General features: G+C 49.4%; 1 protein-coding gene across 11 annotated transcripts in view; it reads right to left on the minus strand.

Moving 5' to 3' along the window:
• The window catches only part of SPTAN1 (spectrin alpha, non-erythrocytic 1), a 75,467-nt gene that overhangs the window by 17,829 nt on the left and 33,980 nt on the right, over window positions 1-23,658 (minus strand). For 6 of the 11 annotated variants that reach the window (XM_087944049.1, XM_087944046.1, XM_087944048.1 and 3 more), the window contains 23 exons: window positions 23,375-23,479; window positions 21,646-21,669; window positions 21,111-21,146; window positions 20,924-20,971; window positions 19,294-19,385; window positions 18,917-19,061; window positions 18,320-18,501; window positions 18,119-18,218; window positions 17,157-17,354; window positions 16,062-16,208; window positions 15,153-15,256; window positions 14,116-14,278; window positions 8,735-8,866; window positions 7,686-7,823; window positions 6,990-7,094; window positions 5,913-6,121; window positions 5,696-5,816; window positions 4,491-4,612; window positions 3,910-4,042; window positions 2,792-2,890; window positions 1,374-1,533; window positions 437-513; window positions 9-218 (listed from right to left, as the gene is read on the minus strand). In XM_087944049.1, coding sequence (XP_087800175.1) covers window positions 9-218; window positions 437-513; window positions 1,374-1,533; window positions 2,792-2,890; window positions 3,910-4,042; window positions 4,491-4,612; window positions 5,696-5,816; window positions 5,913-6,121; window positions 6,990-7,094; window positions 7,686-7,823; window positions 8,735-8,866; window positions 14,116-14,278; window positions 15,153-15,256; window positions 16,062-16,208; window positions 17,157-17,354; window positions 18,119-18,218; window positions 18,320-18,501; window positions 18,917-19,061; window positions 19,294-19,385; window positions 20,924-20,971; window positions 21,111-21,146; window positions 21,646-21,669; window positions 23,375-23,479 — 2,850 coding nt within the window. Of the gene's footprint in view, window positions 1-8; window positions 219-436; window positions 514-1,373; window positions 1,534-2,791; window positions 2,891-3,909; window positions 4,043-4,490; window positions 4,613-5,695; window positions 5,817-5,912; window positions 6,122-6,989; window positions 7,095-7,685; window positions 7,824-8,734; window positions 8,867-11,352; window positions 11,368-14,115; window positions 14,279-15,152; window positions 15,257-16,061; window positions 16,209-17,156; window positions 17,355-18,118; window positions 18,219-18,319; window positions 18,502-18,916; window positions 19,062-19,293; window positions 19,386-20,923; window positions 20,972-21,110; window positions 21,147-21,645; window positions 21,670-23,374; window positions 23,480-23,658 lie in introns of all 11 variants that reach the window. The other 5 variants (XM_087944041.1, XM_087944039.1, XM_087944047.1 and 2 more) reach the window with 1 other exon arrangement.

The raw sequence follows: 23,658 nt of genomic DNA on the forward strand, positions 1-23,658 counted from the left end.
TCCCTCACCTTTCTGAAGTGTTCTTGGGCTTCCAAGAGCTTTTTCTTCCGGGCAGCCGAGTTGGCCAGCAGCTGGTTCCAGCGCTTCATGAGCGAGGCGTGGCGAGCCTCGATGGCTTTCGACTGGACGTGCTTGGCGGCCAGCAGCTGATCTTTCAGGGTGGTGATGTTGGCGATGCCTTCTTGGGCGAAGGCGTGGAGACCGGCATCAAAGGTTTCCTGCAACGGGAGTTGGGAGGTTAAAGGCAGGGGTTGTCCCCAAACTTGGCAACTTGGAAGACTTGTGGACTTCAACTTTGCGGTCCGTAAGTCTCAAGTTTGGAGACCTGGTTTAAGACTTTTGAGTACGGAAAGAAACACGGAGGCAACTTGGCTGGTTACGGCCTTCAGCAGTGATATCCTACCCCGTTCCCCCTTCCCTTGGCGACCACACACACCTGTTTGGTGAGGAGGGTCTGCACTGAGGAGAGGTCTCGCCCGTAGTCATCCGTCTTGAGGCTGTTTTCTTTCTCACCTAGGAAATTTGTCCGTGACTTATTCGTATCCCTCTTTGATTTTACTTTTACAAATAACTCAAGGTGGTAAACATCTCCAACGCACCTCCCTCCACCTTTTTTCCCCCACAACCACCACCCGTGAAGTGGGTTGGGTTGAGGGAGAGGAACTGGCCCCAAATCACCCAGCTGGCTTTCATGGCTGAGGTGGGGCTAGACCTCACGGTCTCCTGCTTTCGAGCCAGGTGCCAATAGGTTTGTTTTCACATTCCATCCATCCACCCTTCTTCCTTCCTTCCACCATCCTACCTACCTGCCTACTGACCACCCATCCATCCACCTTTCCTTTCCTTTCCCCTTTCCTTCCTTCCTCCATCTACCTACCTTCCACCCACCCACCCATCTTCCTCCCTTCCATCATCCACCTACCTATCTAGTTACATTCCACCCACCCTTCTTCCTTCTTTCCACCATCCACCTACCTGCCTACTGACCACCCATCCACCCACCTTTCCTTTCCTTTCCCTTTCCTTCTTTCCTCCATCTACCTACCTTCCACCCACCCTTCTTCCTTCTTTCCACCATCCTACCTACCTACCTACTGACCACCCATCCATCCACCTTTCCTTTCCTTTCCTTCCTTCCTCCATCTACCTACCTTCCACCCACCCACCCATCTTCCTCCCTTCCACCATCCACCTACCTATCTAGTTACATTCCACCCACCCATCTTCCTTCTTTTCACCATCCACCTACCTACCTTCCACCCATCTATCTATCATCGAACTAGCCCCGTCGGGGTTTCTAAGCATTCCCACCCCTTGCCCAAGTCCCTCCCCCTCTGTTTTGGAACATGGCCCTCCCTCCCTCCTGTGCTTACCTATCCAGGACTCGACCACGTCTGCTTTCCAGTTGAACTGGAGGAAGGCGGAGTTCTCATCCAATTTGGCCTTCCTCTGAGAGGCCGCCCTCTCCAGATCGGACACTTTGCCTTTCAGGCTCTTCATCTTGGCGGTGATGTTCTCCTCGTGGTGGTTGTTCTGGAGGGAAAGGGAGAGAAACGTGGCCCTTGACTTGTGGCCAAGGGGTGGCTTTGCAGACCTTGTGCAAATCCTTTACCCAGAAAGACAAGTGATACCCAGTAAAGGGTGTATAGAAAGGGATAGGCAACAAAAAAAAACAAAAAACCTACATGGGTAAAGGGACAGGAAGTGGGATGCATTGATTTCTTGGTGCTTTCTGAGTTTGGAGATGTGTCAGTACCCAACTAGGTAACATCATCACTGCTAGAAGTGGGGAGGAGGAGGACTGAGGGGTGCTTGGTGTTCTCTGAGCTTGGTTATTTTCTTGGAGACATTTTATTACCCAACCAGGGAACATCATCAGTGCTAGAAGGGAATGGAGCTTGTGGAGAGGAGGAGGAGGAGAAGGAGGAGGAGGAGGAGGAGGATCCATGGTGCTCTCTGAGCTTGGTTATTTTCTTGGAGACATTTTATTACCCAACTAGGTAACATCATCAGTGCTAGAAGGGAATGGAGCTTGTGGAGGAGGAGGAGGAGGAGGAGGAGGAGGAGGAGGAGGAGGAGGAGGAGGAGGAGGAGGAGGAGGAGGAGGAGGAGGAGGAGGAGGAGGAGGAGGAGGAGGATCCATGGTGTTCTCTGAACTTGGTTATTTTCTTGGGAGACATTTTATTACCCAACTAGGTAACATCATCAGTGCTAGAAGGGAATGGAGCTTGTGGAGAGGAGGAGGAGGAGGAGGAGGAGGAGGAGGAGGAGGATCCATGGTGCTCTCTGAGCTTGGTTATTTTCTTGGGAGATGTTTCATTATCCAACCAGGTAACATCAACTGCACTAGAAGGGAATGGAGTTTGTGGAGTGGAGAAGGAGGAGGACTGTGGGGTGCTTAGTGTTCTCTGAGCTTGGTGGTTTTCCTGGGAGACCATTTTGTTTCCCAATGAGGTGGCATCTTTAAGTGGGAAGCGTCCAGCCACCAAGGTGCTTTTTCACGAGACAACTTGGACTTCCTGTTTTTCTTTCGTAAGACGTTTCGCTTCTCATCCAAGAAGCTTCTGACGAGAGACATCTTCAAAGAAAAAAACCAAGACAGTCCCGCTGGGAACAAAGCACCTTTGGGACAACCCTGATCTGGATGACGGAGGCTCTCCCAGAGAGTTCCAGCCACAGGGGGGTCACCTCTGGTCTTAGCAGAAGCCACTTCCACAGCCTTGGCCCTTATCTTGGAGCGCCAAGAACCAGGGACGGTGAGCCCATCAAGGTCCTGTTGAGTTCCTCTCACCTTCTTGATCAGGTCCTCGCCGTTTGCACAGACGTCATTCACTCGGTCCTTGTGCACGGTGAAATCGGACTCAAAGGCTTCGTGTTTCTTCAGCAGGCCCTGCAAAGGTGGAAGGAAGGAAGGAAGGAAGGAAGGAAGGAAGGAAGGAAGGAAGGAAGGAAGGAAGGAAGGAAGGAAGGAAGGAAGGAAGGAAGGAAGGAAGGAAGGAAGGAAGGAAGGAAGGAAGGAAGGAAGGAAGGAAGTTACCAAGATTGGACCACCCAGGGTTGACTCACGGTAGACAAGGCCACCCCACAAGCAAGCTGGGCATCGTAGCCTCTTCATAGCACGCAGAGAAAAGCAACTACCAACCACTTCAGACAAATTTTATTTTATTTTATTTTGTTTTGTTTTATTTATTATTTTATTTTCATTCATCCATTTTCATTTATTCATTCATTCTTTTTCTTTCATGTTCATTCATTCCTTCATTCTTTTTCATCTTTTTCTTTCATGTTCCTTCCTTCATTCTTTTTTTCATTTTCATTCTTAATCTTTCACATTCATTCATGTTCATTTTCTTTCATGTTCATTCATTCATTTTTCATTTTCATTCATTCATTCATTCTTTTTCTTTCATTTTCATTCATCCCTTTTCATTTTCATTCATTCTTTCATCTTTTTCTTTCATGTTCATTCATTCATTCTTGTTCATTTTTTCTTTCGTTTTCATTCTTTTTCTTTCATGTTCATTCATTTTCTTTCATGTTCATTCATTCATTCTTTTTCATTTTCTTTCATTTTCCTTCCTTCATTCTTTTTTTCATTTTCATGAATTCTTTTTCATTTTTCTCATTCTTTCTCATTCGTTCATTCTTTTTCATTTTCTTTTGTTTTCTTATTCATTCATTCATTCATTCATTCATTCATTCATTCATTTTTTCATTTTCTTTCGTTTTCTTTCTCATTCATTCATTCATTCATTCATTCATTCATTCATTCTCCTCTCCTAAAAATAAAACTCTAAGTTCTGTCATCAAGACTCCATCTGAAGAGGCATCCCCGCGGCTGAAATCAACAATCCCACCACTGCACTAACACTCACCTGGGCTTGCCCGGACAACCCCTTTCTTGCTCACCTGTATCGCTGCAAGGGTGTCTCCATAGTCCTCACTGGCCACCAGAGTCATCTTCTCATTAATCCAGGCCTCCTCTTCTTCCACGTTGGCCACAAACTGCTGATATTCGAGAGACTCCTCGAGACGCTGACCGCTGGAAAAGGAGGCGGCAGGGAAAATGAATACGCATTAATTTATATACATTGATTAGGCATCTTCAGCCTGTCTATCAAAGGGAAGGCGGGCTCTTTTTCGTCCAGGGGTGTTTTCGAAGGCTGTGAGGCTCACGGGTCCTTCCTTTGCTGCTTCTTTGTTTTTGTCATTTAATGACCCCCCCCTTAGTCCCTGGCGGGGTGGAGTCTTGGCAACTGAATGGAGCGGAGTGTTTACTGGCCGGATGCCTTTCCTGTCGCCGATGCAGAGTTATATTTTCAGCAGATATCATCTCAAGGGGCCCAGAGAAATATCAGCCTCTACCTAGGATTGAACTCCTCACAGCCTCCGCCTCTAGGCCACCTTTGCTACTTTCTTGCCTTTACAAATTCTGCCATGGGGCCATTTGGGTCTTACTTCAAGGAGGCCGCCAACATCTGGGCCCTTACCGTGCAGCTGCCAGCCGCTTCAGCTCTTGCCAGTGTTCCACAAACTGAGCCAATCGCTGCTGGATTTCCTCTTTTCCGATTGTGTTGTCGTCGGACAATTTCTTGCCTGTGTCCAGCACGCCCTGTGCAAGAAACACAATCGAACGTTGGGGCAGTGCTGAACAGAGTAAATCACACACGGGCGCCCCTTTCTGATGATTGGTGGCTTCCAGGTTTAACTTTCCTTCATTTGAACACGTGGGGTGTTGCTTTTTTTAAAGAAGCCGCACCTTCCTAAGCAGCTACGCTGGCACGCTCAAGATGGAGAGGAATTTATAAAGATATTTAAAAGCAAAATAAAAGAAGGTGGACCAGGATTCATTGGAATGAGATCCAAAGCCTCATGCTGGGGAATGTCTGGGCAGCGCTTGTGAAAGGCAAGAGCTCAATGGGACGTCTTCATCAAGCACAAACTTTGGTCCAATTGTTTCATTTGTGTCCTCCAAGATAAAATCCCCCTGTGGATCTCTAAACTTTCCAGTTTTACAAAGTGGAACAGATTATCAAGCCAGGACTAGGCTATAGGCTCCTTCCTTCCTTCCTTCCTTCCTTCCTTCCTTCCTTCCTTCCTTCCTTCCCTCTCCCTCCCTCCTCCTCCTCCTCTCATTCCCACGTCCCTCCCATTCCTCTCGTTCCCCTCCTCCTTCCCTTCCTTTTTTTCCTTTCTTCCCTTCCTCTCATTCCCACCTCCCTTCCTTCCTTCTCATCTCCTCCCTCCCTCTTCCTCCCTCCCTCCCTCCTTTATTTCCTCTCATTCTCACCTCCCTCCCTTCCTCTTCTCCCTTCCTTCTCTCCCTCACCTTCCTTCCTTCCTTCCTTCCCTCTCCCTCCCTCCTCCTCCTCCTCTCATTCCCACGTCCCTCCCATTCCTCTCGTTCCCCTCTCCTCCTTCCCTTCCTTTTTCCCTTTCTCCCCTTCCTCTCATTCCCACCTCCCTTCCTTCCTTCTCATCTCCTCCCTCCCTCTTCCTCCCTCCCTCCCTCCTTTATTTCCTCTCATTCTCACCTCCCTCCCTCCCTCTCTCCCTCATCTTCCTTCCTTCCCTTTCCTTCTTCAAATTTACCTAGCCGCCCAACTGACCACAGTGACTCTTGATAACATTTTCATTCCCAGGTGGAATTCTCTCTCTCTCTCCTTGCCCCGCTTTTCAAAGCCTTCTTCCTTACCTGGATGGCAGGTTCATGTGCCGCTAGCTCCGCTTCCAGGCGCTTGTGTTTCTTCCTCAGGTTCTGCACTCCAGTGAGGTCCCTCCCGTAGTCTTCCGAGCTCACCAGCAGCTTCTTCTCCCTGGAGTATCAAAAGGGGGGGAGGGAAAAAAGAAGGAAGTCAACTCAAGGTCCTTCCAGGGGGAATTCAAGATCCTCTACGTGGCCGAGTCCGTACTTAATCCAGGATTCCTCGTCATCCATATCTCGGAAGAACTGATGCAACCGATGAGATTCGTTCAGTTTCGCCCGCCGGCCGGCCGCCATGTTCTTGATCCGCTGGAAACGCCCGTTGATGGTGTCGCGCTTGTCCTTGACTTGGGAGGTGTCGAAAGCGCTGCTGGTCATCAGGCTATCAGCTTGGCCGTTGAGGTCCTTCAGGCGATCCTGGAGGTAGACCGAAAAGAGGACACACACACCGCCCAAGACATGAGGAGGAGCTCTCCAGGAAGGAATGAGAGAATAATGGAGTTGGAAGGGACCTTAGAGGTCTTCTAACCAACTCCCTGCTCAAGCAGGAGGCCCTACACCATTTCAGACAGGTCACTTCTTGGAAATCTCTAGTGGTGGAGCATCCACAACTTCTGGAGGCAAAGTTGTTCCACTGGTTAATTGTTCTCCCTGTCAGGAAATTCCTCCTTAGTTCTAGGTTGCTTCTCTCCTTGATTATTTTTGATCCATTGATTTCAGGTGCTCTGGAAAATAGGTTGACACCCTCCTTCTTTGTGGCAGTCCCTCAAATATTGGAATGCTGCTATCATGTCACCCCCTTAAGTCTTTATGTTCACTAGAGTAAACATAACCCTTAATTCTACCCTCCCCAGCTTTCACGGAAAATTAGGCTCAGCCCCTTAACTAGACCCACATTAAAAAGGTAAAGGTCCCCCTCGCACATACGTGCTCATCGTTTCCAGTTCTAGGAGCGGTGCTCCTCTCAGTGACAAAGCCGAAGAGCCAGCGCTGTCCGAAGACGTCTCTGCGGTCACGTAGCGCATGGAACGCCGTTCCCTTCCCACCAAAGGGATCCCTATTTTTCTACTTGCATTTTTTTTTTGACATGCTTTCAAACTGCTAGGTTGGCAGAAGCTGGGACAAGGAACGGGAGCTCACTCCGTGACGTGGCGCTGGGGGTTCGAACCGCCGAGCGTTTTGGATTGACAAGCTCAGCGTCTTAAGCCACCGAGCCACTGCGGTTAATCAAGCAGGAATCATTTTAGATCAAGAACCTGTTATATTCCCCTCTGGGGATTCCCACCTCATGGGCAGAGATGTCCGCTTCCAGCAACTGGTGCTTCTTCAGGAGGTTGTTCACGGACGCCAGGTCTTTCCCGTAATCTTCAGACGCCAGGAGAGCTTCGACCTGCAAAGGAGCCCAACGTGCTAACTTGAAAGCGGGTCTCCACCTTTCCCTAGGATCGTGAGGGTGAAACCTATGGCACGCGCGCCACAGGTGCACACAGAACCACTGGTGCAGGCACGTGAGCCCCGGGCAAACTTACTCCGCTGCTCATGCGCATCTCCCAGCTGATTTTCGGCCTCCCAGAGGCTCGAGGGAAGCCTCTGCAGCCTTCGCAGGCCGAAAAATAGGCCTGTTTCGTCACTTCCTGTATTTACTGGAAGTGACGAAAGGGGCCCATTTTTCGGACTCCAAAGGCTGCAGCCTCTGAGAGGCCGAAAAAGGCCCGAAAATCAGTTAGGAGGCACGCGAACGCTTAATGCAGGTAAGGGCGCAGTGGAGGGGATCGCACACACATGCACGGGGGGAGTGGGGGCCCTCGTGCGTTACCTTCTGGGTGCTGGCATGCGAGCGCGCACGCAATTTTCGGCGCAGGAGCTCCCAAAGGTTAGCCCCCCTTGTTCTAGGACAACGGTGGGTTTCAAACCTTCAAAGGTGCCCAAGGCCTCGACTCTCCAGAGCCCCCGAAAGAGGAAGAAAGGGAAAGGGGGTTACCTCAGAAAGCCAGAAATCGAAATCCTTGATTCCAGTGTTGAAATTCTGCTGCCTGTTGGCTTCCTTCAGCTTCTGGCTCTTCTCGGCCGATTTCTGCACCAGGAACTCCCACTGGTCAGCCAAGGCAGCCAAACGAGCCTGACGATGGAAGGAAAGGAATCCAGGCTCAGGGTGGGGGGGAAAGGAAGCTTCTCTGCCGAGTTTCCCATTCTAAGACAGAGCCATTTCCTGACCATCCAAATTGTCCCGATGCTTAGCATAGAAGCACCAAAGAGGTTGAAAAGAGCCGGTTGGGTCACCTCTGCAGCCCAACAGGCAGCTCTTCAGAACAGGCATGATATTCCGCTCTGGAAAAAAAATCGGGCCGGACAAAAGAGACCCCCGCCGCGCTCCCAGGGAGCGCCGCTGCTTCCCTCGCCGGGCGGGCGGCAGCGTGTTGCACGGAGGCTGGTCTGTGGCTAGCCCAGCTCCCTTTTCCTGCCGCTCAGCGGCCTCCGCTCACACCGCCTGGGCTCCGCTCAGGTATCCGGCTGGGGCTGTCAGGAGTTGCTACCGCCGGCGCAGCTCACGTGGCTCCAGTCCGCGTTGCCTTGGGAAGGAAAGGCAAAACCAGGAGCCGCTGCTGCCGTTGCAAGCGCCGCCGCAGCTCTTCCTTTTTGCCTTTCCTTCCTGAGGCAACGCAGGACTGGAGCCGCGGGAGCGCCAGCAACTCCTGACTCGGGCCTCGAGGGGAGGAAGGAGGAGAAGAAGGGGTGGGGGAAAGGAGGGGGTGATTCCCAAAAAATTGGAATTCCGATTTTAATCGGAAGAATATCATGCCTGTCAGAAGGACAGAACATAGAAGCCTTGAGAAGTCCACATTAACTTCCAACGGGCATAAAATCAGGGGAAACGTCACGCTTTTAAGTAGCAAAAACCACCTTTTCTTGAAAGAGGCTCTCCTGATATCAATTCTTCTCACTCTGTGAAACAGGGATTAATATCGGCACGCACATTTTACTCCAGGTGGGCAAACGTGTGTGTGTGTGTGTGTGTGTCAATGCGCCTACCTTCACGGCTTCTTCGCTGCCGGCACAGGCACCCCGGTCAATGAGGGAGTTTCCCACATCGATGACGCCGCGGATTCGGTCGGCGTTGGCGTGCAGCTCCGCTTCGAAGGCTTGGTGCTTCTGATGCTTACTCTGAAGGTAGCAGAACAAGCCACGGTTAGAACAACTTGGGGAAAGGGCTCCTTGCAAGCGTTTTTTTAGAGATGGGGGACGGCCAAGTTTATTTTAAAACCGATTCCAGGGCTGCCACTCCGAACTTAAAATCCCCGTTTTATCTTCCTGAAGGAGGAAGCATCCACAGGGTTTAGGTCTGGTGAGGAACAAGGGGGAAGGAGGGGTTAACTCATTTGCAAAGGGTTGCTGGACCCCTCGGGCTTCTGAGGGGCTGAAGCACATGGACTCTGGAACTCAGGATGCCCTGAGGATGAGGGGGGATTATAGTGCCACCATAGCCAGAAGGGTTTCCAGGGTGCCAAAGCAGCTTCCCCTTTCATGCGTGAATAAAAAAAGAGGGGGGGCTTTGGCCATGAAAAAACGGGCACATGGCACAATGGGTCGCTTGGTAGTGCAACAGGGGTGGGGGATCAAAACTGCAGGAGGGGACAGGGCCTGTTTTAATGCTGCCAAGCCCCCTTTGCGGGAAGCTGCCGGGCCCCACAGGCTCCCCTCACCACCCAGCCAGCCTGTTGCTCAAGCAAAGGCCCTGAGCACAGCGCTTGTCGGTGGATCAAAAGATGAAGCCCTCCCAACTCACCCATCCACCCAACCCTGTTTTTTCTGGACAGTGCACAGTTACAAGGTGGCCCCTAACCCCTTTCCGTCCCATTCCACCCCCACCCCCCCAGACACACAGAAGAACAAAACAGGAAAGGGGAAGGAAGGGAAAAAAGAGAGAGAGAGAGGAGGGAGGGAGGGAGAGAGAGAGAGAGAGAGAGAGAACACACACACACACACACAGTCATGAGCTGGGCTCACACACCATGGTCCAGAAAATTGGGTGGTTTGAGGTTCACATGAAAAAAAAAGGCCACTGCTGCCCTCCTAATTTGGTCTCTTTATGGGGACGGAGCCGCGCTGTTTTGTTCATTTGAGGTTTAGGCCGTGGCCTATTCAGAACCGGACCTGCACACAAGGTGAGCTGGTGCACGCACGCAGCTCCGCTTTGTCCAAAGCCGTGGGGGTATGCTACTGGTTCGAACCGATCAGCTGAGTTGGGAGAAAGAAGAGAAGAGCGTAGGATCGGCCCTCCCACCCGTCCTTGCGCCTTTCTCTTCTTTTATCCTCTCAGCCCGTGTGGAAAGCTGCGCGTGCCCGTTAGGTGCGCGTGAACACCCATGTGCGAATCACCAAACCGGTAGTGGACCCCACTTGCTGGCCAAAGGCGTCTCTTCTTTCTTGCACGAGTGGAGCCCCGCGTGTGTATGCTGGGCCGTTGCTCACACAACCCGATTCCCCTCTTCCCCCTCTTTCCAGCTGGGGCTGCCACGCCGCCTGCTCCCCCCAGGCTGAGCGGGCTGGGCGGGCCCTGCTCAGCTCAGCTGACTCACCGAGGCTGCCTGCAAAGGACATCCGATCTGCTTTTGGGGCCCCGGGCAGCCTTGGTTGAGTCTGAAGGAGCACGAGACCGCGTCCCCCCCAAGGGCTTCTCCCTGCCAAAAGCTTTTGTGAGCAATCGGGAGAGCAATCCTCGGGCTGCTTCGAGGCCTTCTGCCCCTTTGCAAAAAAAGGCTTTTGGTAAGGAGTGTGAAACCGTGCCCTGAAGCATTAGCACTAGCCCTTAGGCTAATATACTGCTTCCAGGGGTGGTATTCTACTGGTTCAGCCCAGTTCTGCCGAGCCGGTAGCAGCGACGGAGCAGCGGAGACCGAACCAGTTATCTCCACCGCTCTGCTGTTGGGCCCACCCGGCTCCCATACTCACCGTTATACTCTGAATTTGAAGCGCAGTTGCTTTGCGCCGTTAAGAGCGCCACGCGGCAGCTGCTGAAGAGACCGGGAGAGCGCAGGCTTGTAGGAGGTGAGCTAGAACGCCTCTGCGCCCGCGCAAAGTGCGCGTTTGGTGCACACGCCAAGTGTGTGGACACGCGCAAACCAAGCCCATTGCCAATTGGTGGTAAAAAATATTTGAATCCCACCACTGACCGCTTCCCGGTGCTTTTACAGCCCCCTCTAAGCGGTTCACACGGGGAGCGGAACAGGAATTCAAATCTGGCATTTTTAGGGGAGGCTGAGGACAGCCTCAGACAGAAGGTTTTGAAAGACAGAGACAAGAGAAGATTCAACTTCCTTCCTCTTGGGTGGAATATACATATACATTACATATATATATATATGTATTTATATTTATATATAAAGGGGGTGCAAGCAGGTCACCATCAAAACTCAAGCAGGTCATGCTGCAAAGTGGAACAGGTTAATGGGGGAAGAGGCACTTAACAAGAAAGACAAAAGACCGTCCATGTCAAGGCGAGGAAACGACAAGCAATCACCGAGGGAGTGGTTAAAAATATATATATATATGACAACGACGACGGAAGAACGAACGAGCAGATGAGTGAATGAAACATAAAAGACTTCAACACAAATGAAGCCAAATTAAGTCGGGGTCTTTCAACTTACCAGGAGTTTGGAAAGCTATAAAAAACAGACGGGGGGGGAGAAAGAGAAGAATAGATCAATGCGACCTCTGCTGATCCAGGAAGGGCAATTTTTAAATTTTGAGTCTCTGGGATGACATTTCTTTTAAAAAAAAGCAGATTTAATTTCTGAGGGTAGAGCTGCGTGCAGGCAGCTAGGAGGTATTGGCAAAAGGGAAATTGTCTAACGGAGATTCCCAGTCCTCCAGGTCATGGTTGTCCCAAAGGTGCTTTTCCCAAGACTTTCTGGTTTTTCTTTCTGGTTTTTCTTCTGGTTTCGTTTCACATCCAAGAAGCTTCTTCAGCTCTGAAAACGTCTTCGAAGAAAAATGAGGGAAGTCTTGAAAAAGGATCTTTGGGACAACCATGACCCAAATCTCCACAGACATTTGTGAGATAAAAGCATCCTTTCTCCTTTCGGAACCAGGGTTGAATAGTAGCCTAATTGAGGAGAGGATTCGTTATGTTCTTATTCACCTGCGGACTCTGGAACCTATGGAAGATGAGGCGCGAGGGAATGGTTCTTCCCCTTTCCTGGTGTTAAACCCTGGTGTTTTACTCTGGGTTTATGGAGATTCTCCATCCTCCAGGTCATGGTTGTCCCAAACATGCTTTTTTTTATCAAGAGGAAACTGGACTTTCTGGTTTTCCTTTGAAGGCGTTTCGCTGCTCATCCAAAGAAGCTTCTTCAGCTCTGACTGGATTCAGACCTTCCATTCCTCCACCATCCAATCAGAACTGAAGCAGCTTCTTGGATGAGAAGCGAAATGCCTTCAAAGAAGAAAAAAAAAAACACGGAAAATCCAGCTGCCTCTTGGAAGAAAAAGAAGAAGGGGAAAAAAACAAAACACCTTTGGGACAAAATGGAAAGTCTTATTTTGTAGGAGGAGCGAAAGGCCTTGAAAACTGGATATTCTAATGCCACTCTGGAGTTGGTCCCAGGGAAAACATACCTAGTAGCATTTGGGGTTTCAGTGTATGAGAAAAGTGGTCTGGAAAGAAAGGGTTCCCCCCCACCCAAAAAAACCACTTACGGCGGATTCCTGGATGAGAAGGGCAGAAGGGAAGGGTTGAAGTTGATGGGGAATTCTGGGAGTTGTAATCCCAACAGGGCTGAGAAGGTTGAACCATCAGGTAACATCTAACACCATTTGTGGGGGCCCGCGAGCTCCAGCCAAACTTACCTGCACTACGCACGCACAAACCCACCCCAGCTGATTTTTGGCCCGTTTGAGGCTGTTTTTCGGCTTCCCTGAGGCTCAAGGGAAGCCTCTGCAGCCTTGGGAGGCTGAAAAATGGGTGTAAGGAATGTTAAGTCACCTAACAGTTGGGTTGGAAAATATATAAACCAGGATACACATTTTGATACTGTCTCTTTAAGGGAATGCTAAAATTGTAATTGGGTGTGGTTCCTCAAATGGCCATAAGATGGAGCCAGAAACTTGGGTTGTTCTGTTGTTGCTGAGAGTGTGTTCCTGCATTTCCCTATTGACTGTTACTGATCATCGTTATTCTTGCATTTGATGTAAGTCTGTTACTGAACTGATTATGATACTGGACTTTGTTATTGGATTATCCCTGGACTGAAAACTGACTGCTTTAACCGTGAATGACTTGGACTGCTTGTTGGACTTTGCTTAAACGGTTTTGCTGGAAGTAAAAAACCTACATTTTACTATACAGTGTATCCGTGTGCTGGTTGTGTGTTATTCTTCACCACTCTCACTACGTCTCCCTGCGTGCGCTCATTCTCCTAACGGGGAATTACCTCAACAACGGGCCTTCCTGAAATATCAGAAGTGTCGAAACGGGCCCCGTTTTTGGGCTTCCAAAGGCTGCAGAGGCTTTCCTTCGAGCCGCCCAGGAGGGCGAAAATGGCCTCCTCCGGGCTCCAGAGGCCCTCTGGAGGCTGAAAACGGGCACCTCCAGGAGGGCGAAAAAGGCCTCAAATGAACCGGAAATCAGCTGTGAGGCACACCCATGTGCAGTGCAGGTAACAGAGGCATGGGGAGGAGGGTTTGCATGCGCAGGGGGGCGGCGCGCATTGCCTTCTGGATGCGCTCGCAATTTTTGCCACGGGAGCCCAAAAAGATTAGCCACCACTGGTCTAATAGGATCCAGTCCAATCCATTTTAGGACTTACAAGGGAAGGCAAGTTTTGCTATTCTTAAAAATTTTCAGGTAATTCCAGATACAGGTGGACCTTGACTTACAATTATTTGCGTAGCAACCATTCAAAGTCACATCAGTGCTGAAAAAGAGACTTATGACCGCACAGGTAGTCCTCGACTGACAACAGTAGAGCCCAAACTGTCTGCCATTAAGCGAGACATCTGTTCAGTGAATTTTCCATCATTTGACCACCTTTCCTGCCAGCGTTTCTTAAGGGAATCGCTGCAGGTGTTAAATTAGTGACACAGTTGTTAAGCGAAGCTGGCTTCTGTCAGAAGGTTAACAAAACGTTGATTCCGGGACACCGTCATAAATGTGAGTCAGTTGCCAAACACCCAAATTTTCACCACGTGACCATGGGGACACCGCAAATGGTCGTAAGCGTGAAAAACTGTCGTTAAGTCACATTTTTTCCAGTACTGTTGCAACTTCGAACGTTCACTAAATGAACCATTGTAAGTCGAGAACTACATGCACTGCTCCTGTTTACACCATAAATCTGGTTTTGAGGACCTTTCGTGGCCAGCCACAACCCACCTGCCTTCCAGTTTGGGGGTCCCAAGCGGGGCCTCACCTGAATATTGGTGGGATCTTTGTAGGATTCGTCACTTGCTGTCTGAAGCTTCTCACTGATCCAGGCCTCGATTTCGTCCACGTCTCGGCTGAACTGCTGCAGCGTTTGGGATTCCCCGAGCTTAGACCTCTTTTCGATCATCTGAGCTTTCAGCCGGCGCCACCTGTGGAAAGGAACCACCTTCCTTTGCATCGGGGCGTCCACTCATAAAACATTCCTGTGCCTGTTTTAGTAGTTGCCATAAAAAAGGGGGGGAAAGCGAAACTACATTCCAACTCTTATCATTAAAAGATTGTAACTAAAATACCAGAGCTTTTGCCCAGGAATATGTTTAATTGGAAAACGTTGATTGATGACACCTAGCCCGTGAAAGGTGCTCAATTGGAGAACCTGATTTATGACACACCCAGGGGGCAGGGGGGGAAACAGGGTCACAGTAAATGACGTATGCCAAGAGTTGGCTTCATACAGGGCAGGGCCAGTATGTCGCCTCTAATCGATCCTTTGAAGTTTTTTGAAGTTTGGCTCGAGAATCATGATTTCATTAGAGCGATTGCTGGAATCGTGACACGGGGAGGACTTGCCAACACGCCAAGGGCCAGGCAGCAGGTGTCAGCAACTCACGGCTCCAGAGCTGCAGGCAGCTCTTTGGGTCCTCTGCTATGGCTCCCTGTTGGGTGGTCCTACCACTGGCTGGCCCTGCCCCTCGCCCTCCCCCTCCCAGTCACTCCTCGTCTGGCCTGAGAAGGTAAAACACAAAAAACAGAAATAGAGGGAGGGAAGGAGAGAGAGAGAGAGAGAGAGACCCATTTCCCACAGAAAACACCGTGAGCCACAAAACCTGAGTAGGTATGGTGGGCAGGTGTGTGTCATATGACTGGGTGGGCGTGACATTGAGTTGGCCACGCCCACCCAGATTTTGTGGTTCCCAGTGTTTTCTTTTCTGTGGGAAACGGGTCCAAATGGCTCTTTGGGTGTTTAAGGTTGCAGACCCCTCTTGGGCCAAGGGAATGACCCAGACCCAGAAGCCCACTCACCTGTCCAGCACCTCGTGGCGCCTGGTGGCAATGACCCCTTTCGCGTAATGGTCAGTGGAAATCAGCTGGTCGGCAAAGGACTGGAGGGCGGCGATCTTTTCCTCCTACATAAAAATCAAAAGGATACATTGGAAGAATGTCAGGCACCGGGATGGGGGTGCCTTCGCAGCGAAGCCGGAGCGAGGTTTGCGTAGTGGAAAAAGGATGCGCACTAATTCCTTGTGTGTGTCCAATCACACTTGGCCGATAAAGAATTCTATTCTATTCTACTCTGAAAAGCAATCGCTGTCACTCTCACGCTGGCTGTGCCAAACACAAGACAGCGGCCTAGTTTTTGAGCAAGGACACACTGCCCATAATTAGTTAGCAGAGATGGCTAAATGGATCACTTCGATTAAAGAAAAGAACGCCATTAGTTTTTCGTTTCCACTTGGAAACCACTTCTGGGCTTTGTGCTTGTAAACGTAGAAGCTTGAGGTTTTACGTTGCTACCTTATTTTACGGCACCCAAAGGAGTTGGAAGTCAATGCCTTTTCTTTTTCTCTTCCCCTTTCCTTCCTTTATTTTCCCATTATGGAGCCTCGGTGGCGCAGTGCTTAGAGTGCAGTACTGCAATCTACTCCCACTGCAATTTGGCAGATCGAATCCCACCAGGCTCCAGGCTGACTCAGCCTTCCATCCTTCCGAGGTGGGTAAAATGAGGACCCAAAATTGTTGGGGGCAAGAGGCTGACTCTGTAAACTGCTTTGAGAGGACTTGTAAAGCACTACAAAGCAGTATATAAGTAAGCGCCGTTGCTATTATCTTCATTTTCCTTTGTATTGCTGCATTTTATTACTTTGATGTACTAATCAAAAGAACGCTTTGTAGTCATTTCTGTGTTTGTCACAGCTTCACAAGCAACCCCACCTGGACATTGATGGCCTTGTCGAAGTCTTCGTGCTTCTTGATCAGGGCTTCCACGCTGTCCAGAGAGTCCCCCTTATCTTCGGTATTCAAAAAGGCCTCCCGTGCGGCCATCCAGTTCTCCGCCTGCTCACAGTCCCTGTGGAAGAGCTGAACACAAAGACAAAACCCATCAGTGAAACATGGGTGACATGTACCCAGTTTAGCCCCAGGTGGTGTGTCAATCCCGTGTTGTGGCCAGCCTTCTCCTCTCCACAGGTATCTCACTACACAGAGGAGGTGTGTGGCTGTGCCTGCCTTTTCTGAAATCGATAATGATCTCTTTAGCCTTTTTTCCCCTATGTTTAAAACGAGGCTGTTTTTATTACACCGGTTCATCAAACCCCTCTGCCTCCTCCTTGTGGTTAGCACTGTCCTGGCCCCTGGTGGAGACTGACTCTGAGGGAGAGGAGGAACAGCCGACAGGGAGTGGAAGGGTGGCTCCGGAGGTTGTGGAGGAGGCTGGGGAAGGGCAGAGGCCGGCTGGGCAGTCAGAGGAGGACCCAGGCCCATCCACTATCCATCCTGGGGCACGCAGGGAGGAGAGGATAAGGGAGAGATGTGGTCTCCTCGGGAGGAGAGGGCCTTGATCTTCTTCATGGGCTGCAGCTGTGACAAGTGAATTAACAGTATGGACCTGTGTACGGGCGAACGCTGGAAAAAAAGCGTGGAATTATCTCTAGTTTATGGTTCCTCTCTGAGTTTGGCATCCTTCCTAGTGTGTGTTATCTGTGGGCATCCTCCAGCCCTTATCTTGCCTGGTTTGTGTTGCTTTTTCCCTTCTTCGTGTAACTGTTTGTGTGGGAGTTTTTTTGTCTTCCATCAAAAGATATTCGGAGCTTGGAAGCAAGGTGAAGGAATAAAAGGGGCTTCACCTGTTTTCTGCGACTGTGCTTGTTTTGTATCCCACCCTGGGTCATCACAAGCACCCTGGTTGTCATCCTGAGTAAGGCCCAGCTGCCTTTTGAGGAGACGTGGCCGGAGGCTACGTTCCAGGAACTAAGCTCGGCCACCCGAAGGGGAAGAAAGGGTTGGATTTTTGGCCACACGGAACCTTACCTGCAATTCCAGGCACTGGTCCAACATCATTCGACGTTGGGCCCAGGCCTTTTCCAAGTCGGCTCGTTCCTGGTCAAGGATGTCCAGCTTCTCCTTGATCTCAGGGCTGGCGTAGTGGCCACGGGCCAGGAGCTGCTGCCCGAACTGCTCAAAGGCCTGGAAGGTGCCTGCTCTGGCGTCGATTTCGGTGCGGTGTTCCTGAAAGGGAGCGAGATGCAAGGGCTTGCGGGGGGGAAGACCTTCTCAGGAAGGTCAGCAGTGGGCAGGCAGGTGCTTGGGCTTATAGAAGGGAGAGGTGGGGGGGCAAATCCCTGGCTTTCTAAGAGACCCACCTACAGCCATAGAAACCACAGCATTTAGGGAACAGCGAGACACATTTTTTTTGATGCTAATTCCTAAAGACCTCTAAAAACGGCCGAAATGTTGTTTAAATTTGTCCCCGTCAGCAATGGGCAGTTTTAGGCCAATGTCCGAGGACTCGGGAGACTAATCCAAGGGTCATCCAAGAAGCTGCAGAAAACGGGCCTCAGCTATCCTAGGTCAACGACGTTTCCCTCGCAATACGGGCTGGTCGTTTCCGGCTCTAGGGGGGCGGTGCTCCACTCCATTACAAAGACATCATCCGAAGACATCTCTGTGGTGGTCATGTGTCCGGCATGACTAAACGCCTTTGAAGGCACACGGAACGCTGTTTCCCTTCCCACCAAAGGGGTCCCTATTTTTCTACCTGCATTTTTTTACATGCTTTCAAACTGCTAGGTTGGCAGAAGCTGGGACAAGTAACAGGAGCTCACTCCGTGACATGGTGCTAGGGATTCAAACCGCTTGAACTGCCAGCCTTTCTGATTGACAAGCTCAGCGTCTTAGCCGCCTGAGCTACCACTTGTCCCTTTCAGCTATCCTAGCGCAGGTTTTAAAAGCGGGTCTGGGGTCTTCACGCTGTAGGGGGAACCTTCACGTACTTGGTGTCTCTCCAATAAGGCTTCTGCTCCGGTCACGTCCTTGGCCAGCTCATCGGAGGACACGAGGCCTCGGATCCCGTTGATCCAAGACATGAGGTCCCTGGGCAAAGAGTAAGGAAGAGAGCAACCCGGTTACACAGGCAGGTCTCCGGGGAGGTAGTGGGGGTGGCGGAGACCCTGAGCCTTTGCCCCTGAGCCCACCTGAAGTCGCTGAGGAAGCGCTGCAGGTCGTGGGACTCGCCCAGCTTCTCTTTGCGCTGGTTGGCCCGTTTCCCAAGGCTGTTCCAAGCCTGGTTCAGTTCTGTGCATTTTTCCTGGAGATCTTCCGATGATTCGGGGTGGGACTGGATCAGCCGCTCTGCCGTTTCTCCCAGAGAGTTGACCTGGAGAGAGAGAGAGAGGGAGAGAGAGAGAGAGAGAAAGGGGGGGGAGAGGGAGGAGAGAGAGAGGTGATCAGGAAGGATGGAATATTTTTGGCCCTAAAAAAAGAGAGATTTTTTTTCTAGTTTTGGGGTTTGGCTAGTCTCAAGAAAAGAAGAATTAGGGGTGACACGATAGCAGTGTAGAGTTTCCTACATAGGCAGGGGGCTGGACTAGAAGACCTCCAAAGTCCCTTCCAGCTCTATTTCTATTTCTTATTCTATTCCATTTCCTATCCTATTCCGTTCCATTCCATTTCAATTTCTTATTCTATTTCTATTTCTTATTCCATTTTATTTCTTATTCTACTCTAACTACTATTCCTATTCCATTCCATATTTCTATTCTATTCTGTTCCAATCCACGATCCTCTCTTACCTTGTCCCCAAGGGCTGCCAGGTCTCTCTCAAAGCCCTCATGCTTGCGTTGAAGGGCCTGCACGCTCGCCAGATCGTGCCCGTAATTGTCGGTGTTCAGGGCCTGATTCTTCTCTTCGATCCATTCCTTGGTCTCGTCGGCATCTCTGGAAGGCCACAATAATATGGATAAGAGCTCCGACGTTGTCCAGCCCTTTTGGGCAGGTGGTCTGGACAGGCAAGCCGCATGCACGGACATCGAAGGCAAAATCCTTTCCCCCCCAATCAGCCCAAAAACTCAACCGGGCCAATCGTGGCCTTTCAATTCTGGCTGGGCAGCAGCCTATCAGATCCAGTTAGGAGGGATATGGCAGGTCACAGCAGCAGCTCTCTCCTCACCTGTGGAACCGCTGGACCTCATGGGCGCTTCCCAACAGCTGGCTCCTCTCTTCGGCCAGCTGCTGTAGAGCTCGCCAGCGCTCGTTCAGCTCCTGGAGAACGAAAGAAGAAAATAAAAGAAGAGAGTATATCAACGCAAGACATGCAGCAATGTCCTTTAAAGGAATGAAGGCTTAATTAAAGGCCTTCTGAACGCAAGTAATTTGTAAGCTAAGGCAAGAGTCTTCCAACTTGGCAAGTTTAAAACTGGTGGACTTCAACTCCCAGAATTCCTGAGCTAACATGACTGGAGGAGGAATTCTGGGAGATGAAGTCCACAAGTCTTAAAGCTGTCAAGTTTGAAGGCCATCTAACATGGGGGCCTTCAACATCGGCCATTTAAGACTTGTGGCCTTCAACTCCCAGAATTCCTGAGCTAACATGACTGGAGGAGGAATTCTGGGAGATGAAGTCCAAAAGTCTTAAAGATGTCATGTCTGAAGACCCCTGAGCTAAGGAAAGCAGAGCAAGAAAATCCGGCTGATGTTGTTTACCCAGTCTGGTAATGAAACGTTCAGAAACCAAATCGAAACAAGCTTGGATGGCAAACCACTGCCAAAATGATGGTGTCAGGTTTCCAAGTGACTTATGACATTTTACAGTTACTTTTGTAGCATCCCCATGATTACGTGTCCAAAATTCAGACGCTTGGCAACTGATTCATACTTATGACTGTTGCTGCGTCCCAAGGTAGTGTTCTGACCCAAGCCCTTTCCCAATAAAACAAACACGAACCAAAGGGAACAGAAACCTTTGAATGATTCTTACGAATCCCCGGTTAAAAGGCTGCTGCAAACTAATCAACTTTGATAAGCACGAGCCTCGCCAAGACTGTGCGAGGCTGCCAAGAATCACAGATAAGAAATATTTGACAACACAAGAGTCTTCAAATACCAACTAAGATACTGCAATGTCCACGAGGCTGAGTTTCAAAACGTCTTTGCTTCCTGCAAAGAGCGTCCAATTCACAGCTGCCTTTTATCTTCTTGAAGGAGGGGCCATTGCAGCCTTACTCCCAAATCGCCCGTGCTGTTGCAGCTGCTCTTTCCTGCGAGCAATCCTGTGCACACGCGCACTTGGCACAGGCTCCTCGGGAGCCTCCTCATCGCTGCTGCCAGCCCCCCACAATCTCTGAAGGCAGCAGTCCACTCCCTGATGGCCCTGGCCCCTCATCTGAGTCCTCGCTCTCCTCAGCCGTCCGCACCTGCTGCCGGCTAACCACAACAGGTAGGGTTCCCTGCCTAGGCAGGGGGTTGGACTAGAAGACCTCCAACTCTGTCATTCTATTCTATTCTAAGGCCACGCGATCCCCTTTTGCAACCTTCTGACAAGCAAAGTCAACGGGGAAGTCAGATTCGCTTAACAACCGGGTTAATTAACTTACCAACTGCGGTGATTCACTTAACTGTGGCAGGAAAAGGTTGTAAAGTAGGGCAAATCTCACTTGACGAATGTCTCACTTAACAATAGAAATTTGGGGCTCCATTAATACAGTCGAGGACTCCCTGCATTAAGTTTTTAAAGTGGATGGAATTTGAAAAGTCGGATCTTTTGGAACTGTTTCCATTCAGTGGTGGAGCTTGATCCTTACCTTGATGGAGTTGAATGTTGCTACTGTGTGTACCATCATTCGCGCAGACTGGAGACAGAACAGGAATTGAAAGCAAGAAATTACAAAAAGTCCCATTAACTGCACAAAAACAGTAAATAAAGATACGTTCTCTTCTCCTTTTAGGCCCCCCACCCCAGTTAAAGAGTTATTTCCGAAGGAAAATTACCTTCCAAGGAGATGAGGTCTTGGAATCTGCTTCATCCTGTTTGAATAATTAACCGGGGAGGGTGGGGGGGGAGAGAAGTTCAGACTCGCTCAACAGAAGCTACGAACTTTTTGAATATCTAGACCAGGGGTGTCCAACCTTGGCAACTTTAAGACTTGTGGACTTCAACTCCTAGAATTCCTCAGCCAGCAAAGCTGGCTGAGGAATTCTAGGAGTTGAAGTCCACAAGTCTTAAATGCCAAGGTTGGACACCCTGATCTAGACTTAATTATGCAAGAAAAAAATAACTCCCCCTTCTTCTCCTTTGTTGGGGGACATAACTGAGCTGGTACCCGCGGATTTCCAAATAAATGCGAGTAAGGTTGTGCTGATTATCTTTTTAATATTTTGAACAGGTAAAGATGGCGTATGGCTAAGATGGAGAGGATGAACTGATCCTTCAGATCAATCTCTATTTTTCTCTCCTTTTTTATTATTTTTTTTCCAGGTCCCAATTTTCCCCCCTTTCAAAAGCTACGTTTGAAGAGACGCTTACCCGTGGCATCATTCCATAGACTTCCTAAAAAAAAGAAGAAGACGACATAAACAAATGATTTCTGAATGAAAGAATCTACATTCTGTAGCAAGTCAGAAGTTCGTCATGCATTAAAAAAAACGAGAGAAGTCATGCTATTTTTTAAAAAAAGAAATTTCCCCCCAAACAATAAAAGGAGCAAACTGGGAAGGGGTGGGTGGGCGAATCAGCTGTAATTCAACTTATTTGGAAGTCCTAAAAGCAAAGGAGGTCACATCAGTGCTTCTAATTAGCTGCACTGACACAGCAAGAAAGGTAGATCAAAGTTGACACGACTGTAGGTGAAGAGATTGTAAAAAAAAAAAAAGCTAAAGAAAAATTCCCCTTTCCAGTCTAAAGCGTCTGTGTACGATCCACTGTGCGTGGGAAATATTTACTGGGCAGCTTCCCAAGATAGGTAAGGTCTGAGCTAATTCCCATACCTTTGCAAGACGATTTGCCAAGCTGTTTGCTGAATGTGAATGAACTAAATTCAGATTCATTTAATAAAAGAGGTTTTGTCGGGACTCAAGAGTTGTCTTGTTGCTTTTTGGGGGAAAGCCTAGGACAGAACAGCCTTTGTTATTACCAGGCTTGGGCAGGGGTGGGATTCAACCGGTGTTACCACCAGTTCGGTACTTGCGTTTTATTACACGCGCACTGTGCACACGTGCAATACAACAAAAGTTGTGCCTCCCGGACAGCTGATGAGTGCTGTGCGGGGATGCGCAACGTTTGAAAAACACCTTTTTTTTTTACTGATTTTTCAACCTCAGCTGTGCTGCACAAAAGAGCTGAAGTTAACAAAGCAGGAAATAAAGGTCAGGCAAGAGCCCGGGCGGTCGGGCAGGTCAAACAGCAGGAGACACACAACTGGTTCTGTGTCTGCTGCTCTTTATTTGATTTGCCAATTGTTTACAAGATAATAAGTATAAGTGTATACATAGTTATGAATACATGAAATGGGTACATATAAGAAAATATCTTCTTCTTCTTCTTCTCCTCCTCCTCCTCCTCCTCCTTCTCCTCCTTTTCTTCTTCTTCTCCTCCTCCTCCTCCTCCTCCTCCTCCTCTTCTTCTTCTTCTTCTTCTTCTTCTTCTTCTTCTTCTTCTTCTTCTTCTTCTTCTTCTTCTTCCTTCTCTCTTCCTTCTCCCTTCTTCTTCTTCTTCTTCTTCTTCTTCTTCTTCTTCTTCTTCTTCTTCTTCTTCTTCTTCTTTTTCTTCTTCTTCTTCTTCTTTTTATTTATTTATTTATTTGATTTGCCAATTGTTTACAAGATAATAAGTATAAGTGTATATATAGTTGTGAATACATGAAATGGGTACATATAAGAAAAATAAAAGAATAAGAGAAACAATAGGACAGGGACGGTAGGCACGTTGGTGCGCTTATGCACGCCCCCTACAGACCTCTTAGGAAAGGGGTGAGGTCAATAGTAGACAGTCTAAGGTTAAAGTTTTTGGGGTTTGGGGAAGAAACTACAGAGTCGGGTAGAGTATTCCAGACATTGACCACTCTATTGCTGAAATACGTCTTCAGAGCTACCGGTTCTACAGAGTCAGGCAGAACCAGTTGCATCTCACCCCTGGGCTTAGGCGAGAAGAAGGGTGAGAGTTGAGTTCGTCCCACCTGAGAGGCACCTGGTTGGAGAATCTAAGTTAAAACTGCCTGCCAATACTGGGCAGGAGACTCCAAGCAACCCGAACACACCTGCTGTTGCACTGCTTGTACTTCTTCAGCCATGAGGCCTTCCGACTCCAAGTCCTTGGCCACCTTGTTGATGTCCTTCAGACGGGACTCATTTGCTTTCAGATCCTGCGTGGAGTAAAAAAAATACTCGATGGGTGAGAATTCAGCAAGAGAATTCACGCCCAAGCTTTAGAAGGTCCCCGTTTTGACAATCTTGTTTCTGCCCCTGAGATGAGGGGAAGGAATATGTTTCGTGCCTCTCGTGGAAACATGTTCTTGTGGGTGCCCCTTAGCCGTTCATCACC

This window comes from Notechis scutatus, chromosome 15, assembly GCF_049901735.1.
Source record: "Notechis scutatus isolate UNSWTSFEM ecotype Mainland chromosome 15, rNotScu1.2, whole genome shotgun sequence".
Taxonomy (NCBI): domain Eukaryota; kingdom Metazoa; phylum Chordata; class Lepidosauria; order Squamata; family Elapidae; genus Notechis; species Notechis scutatus.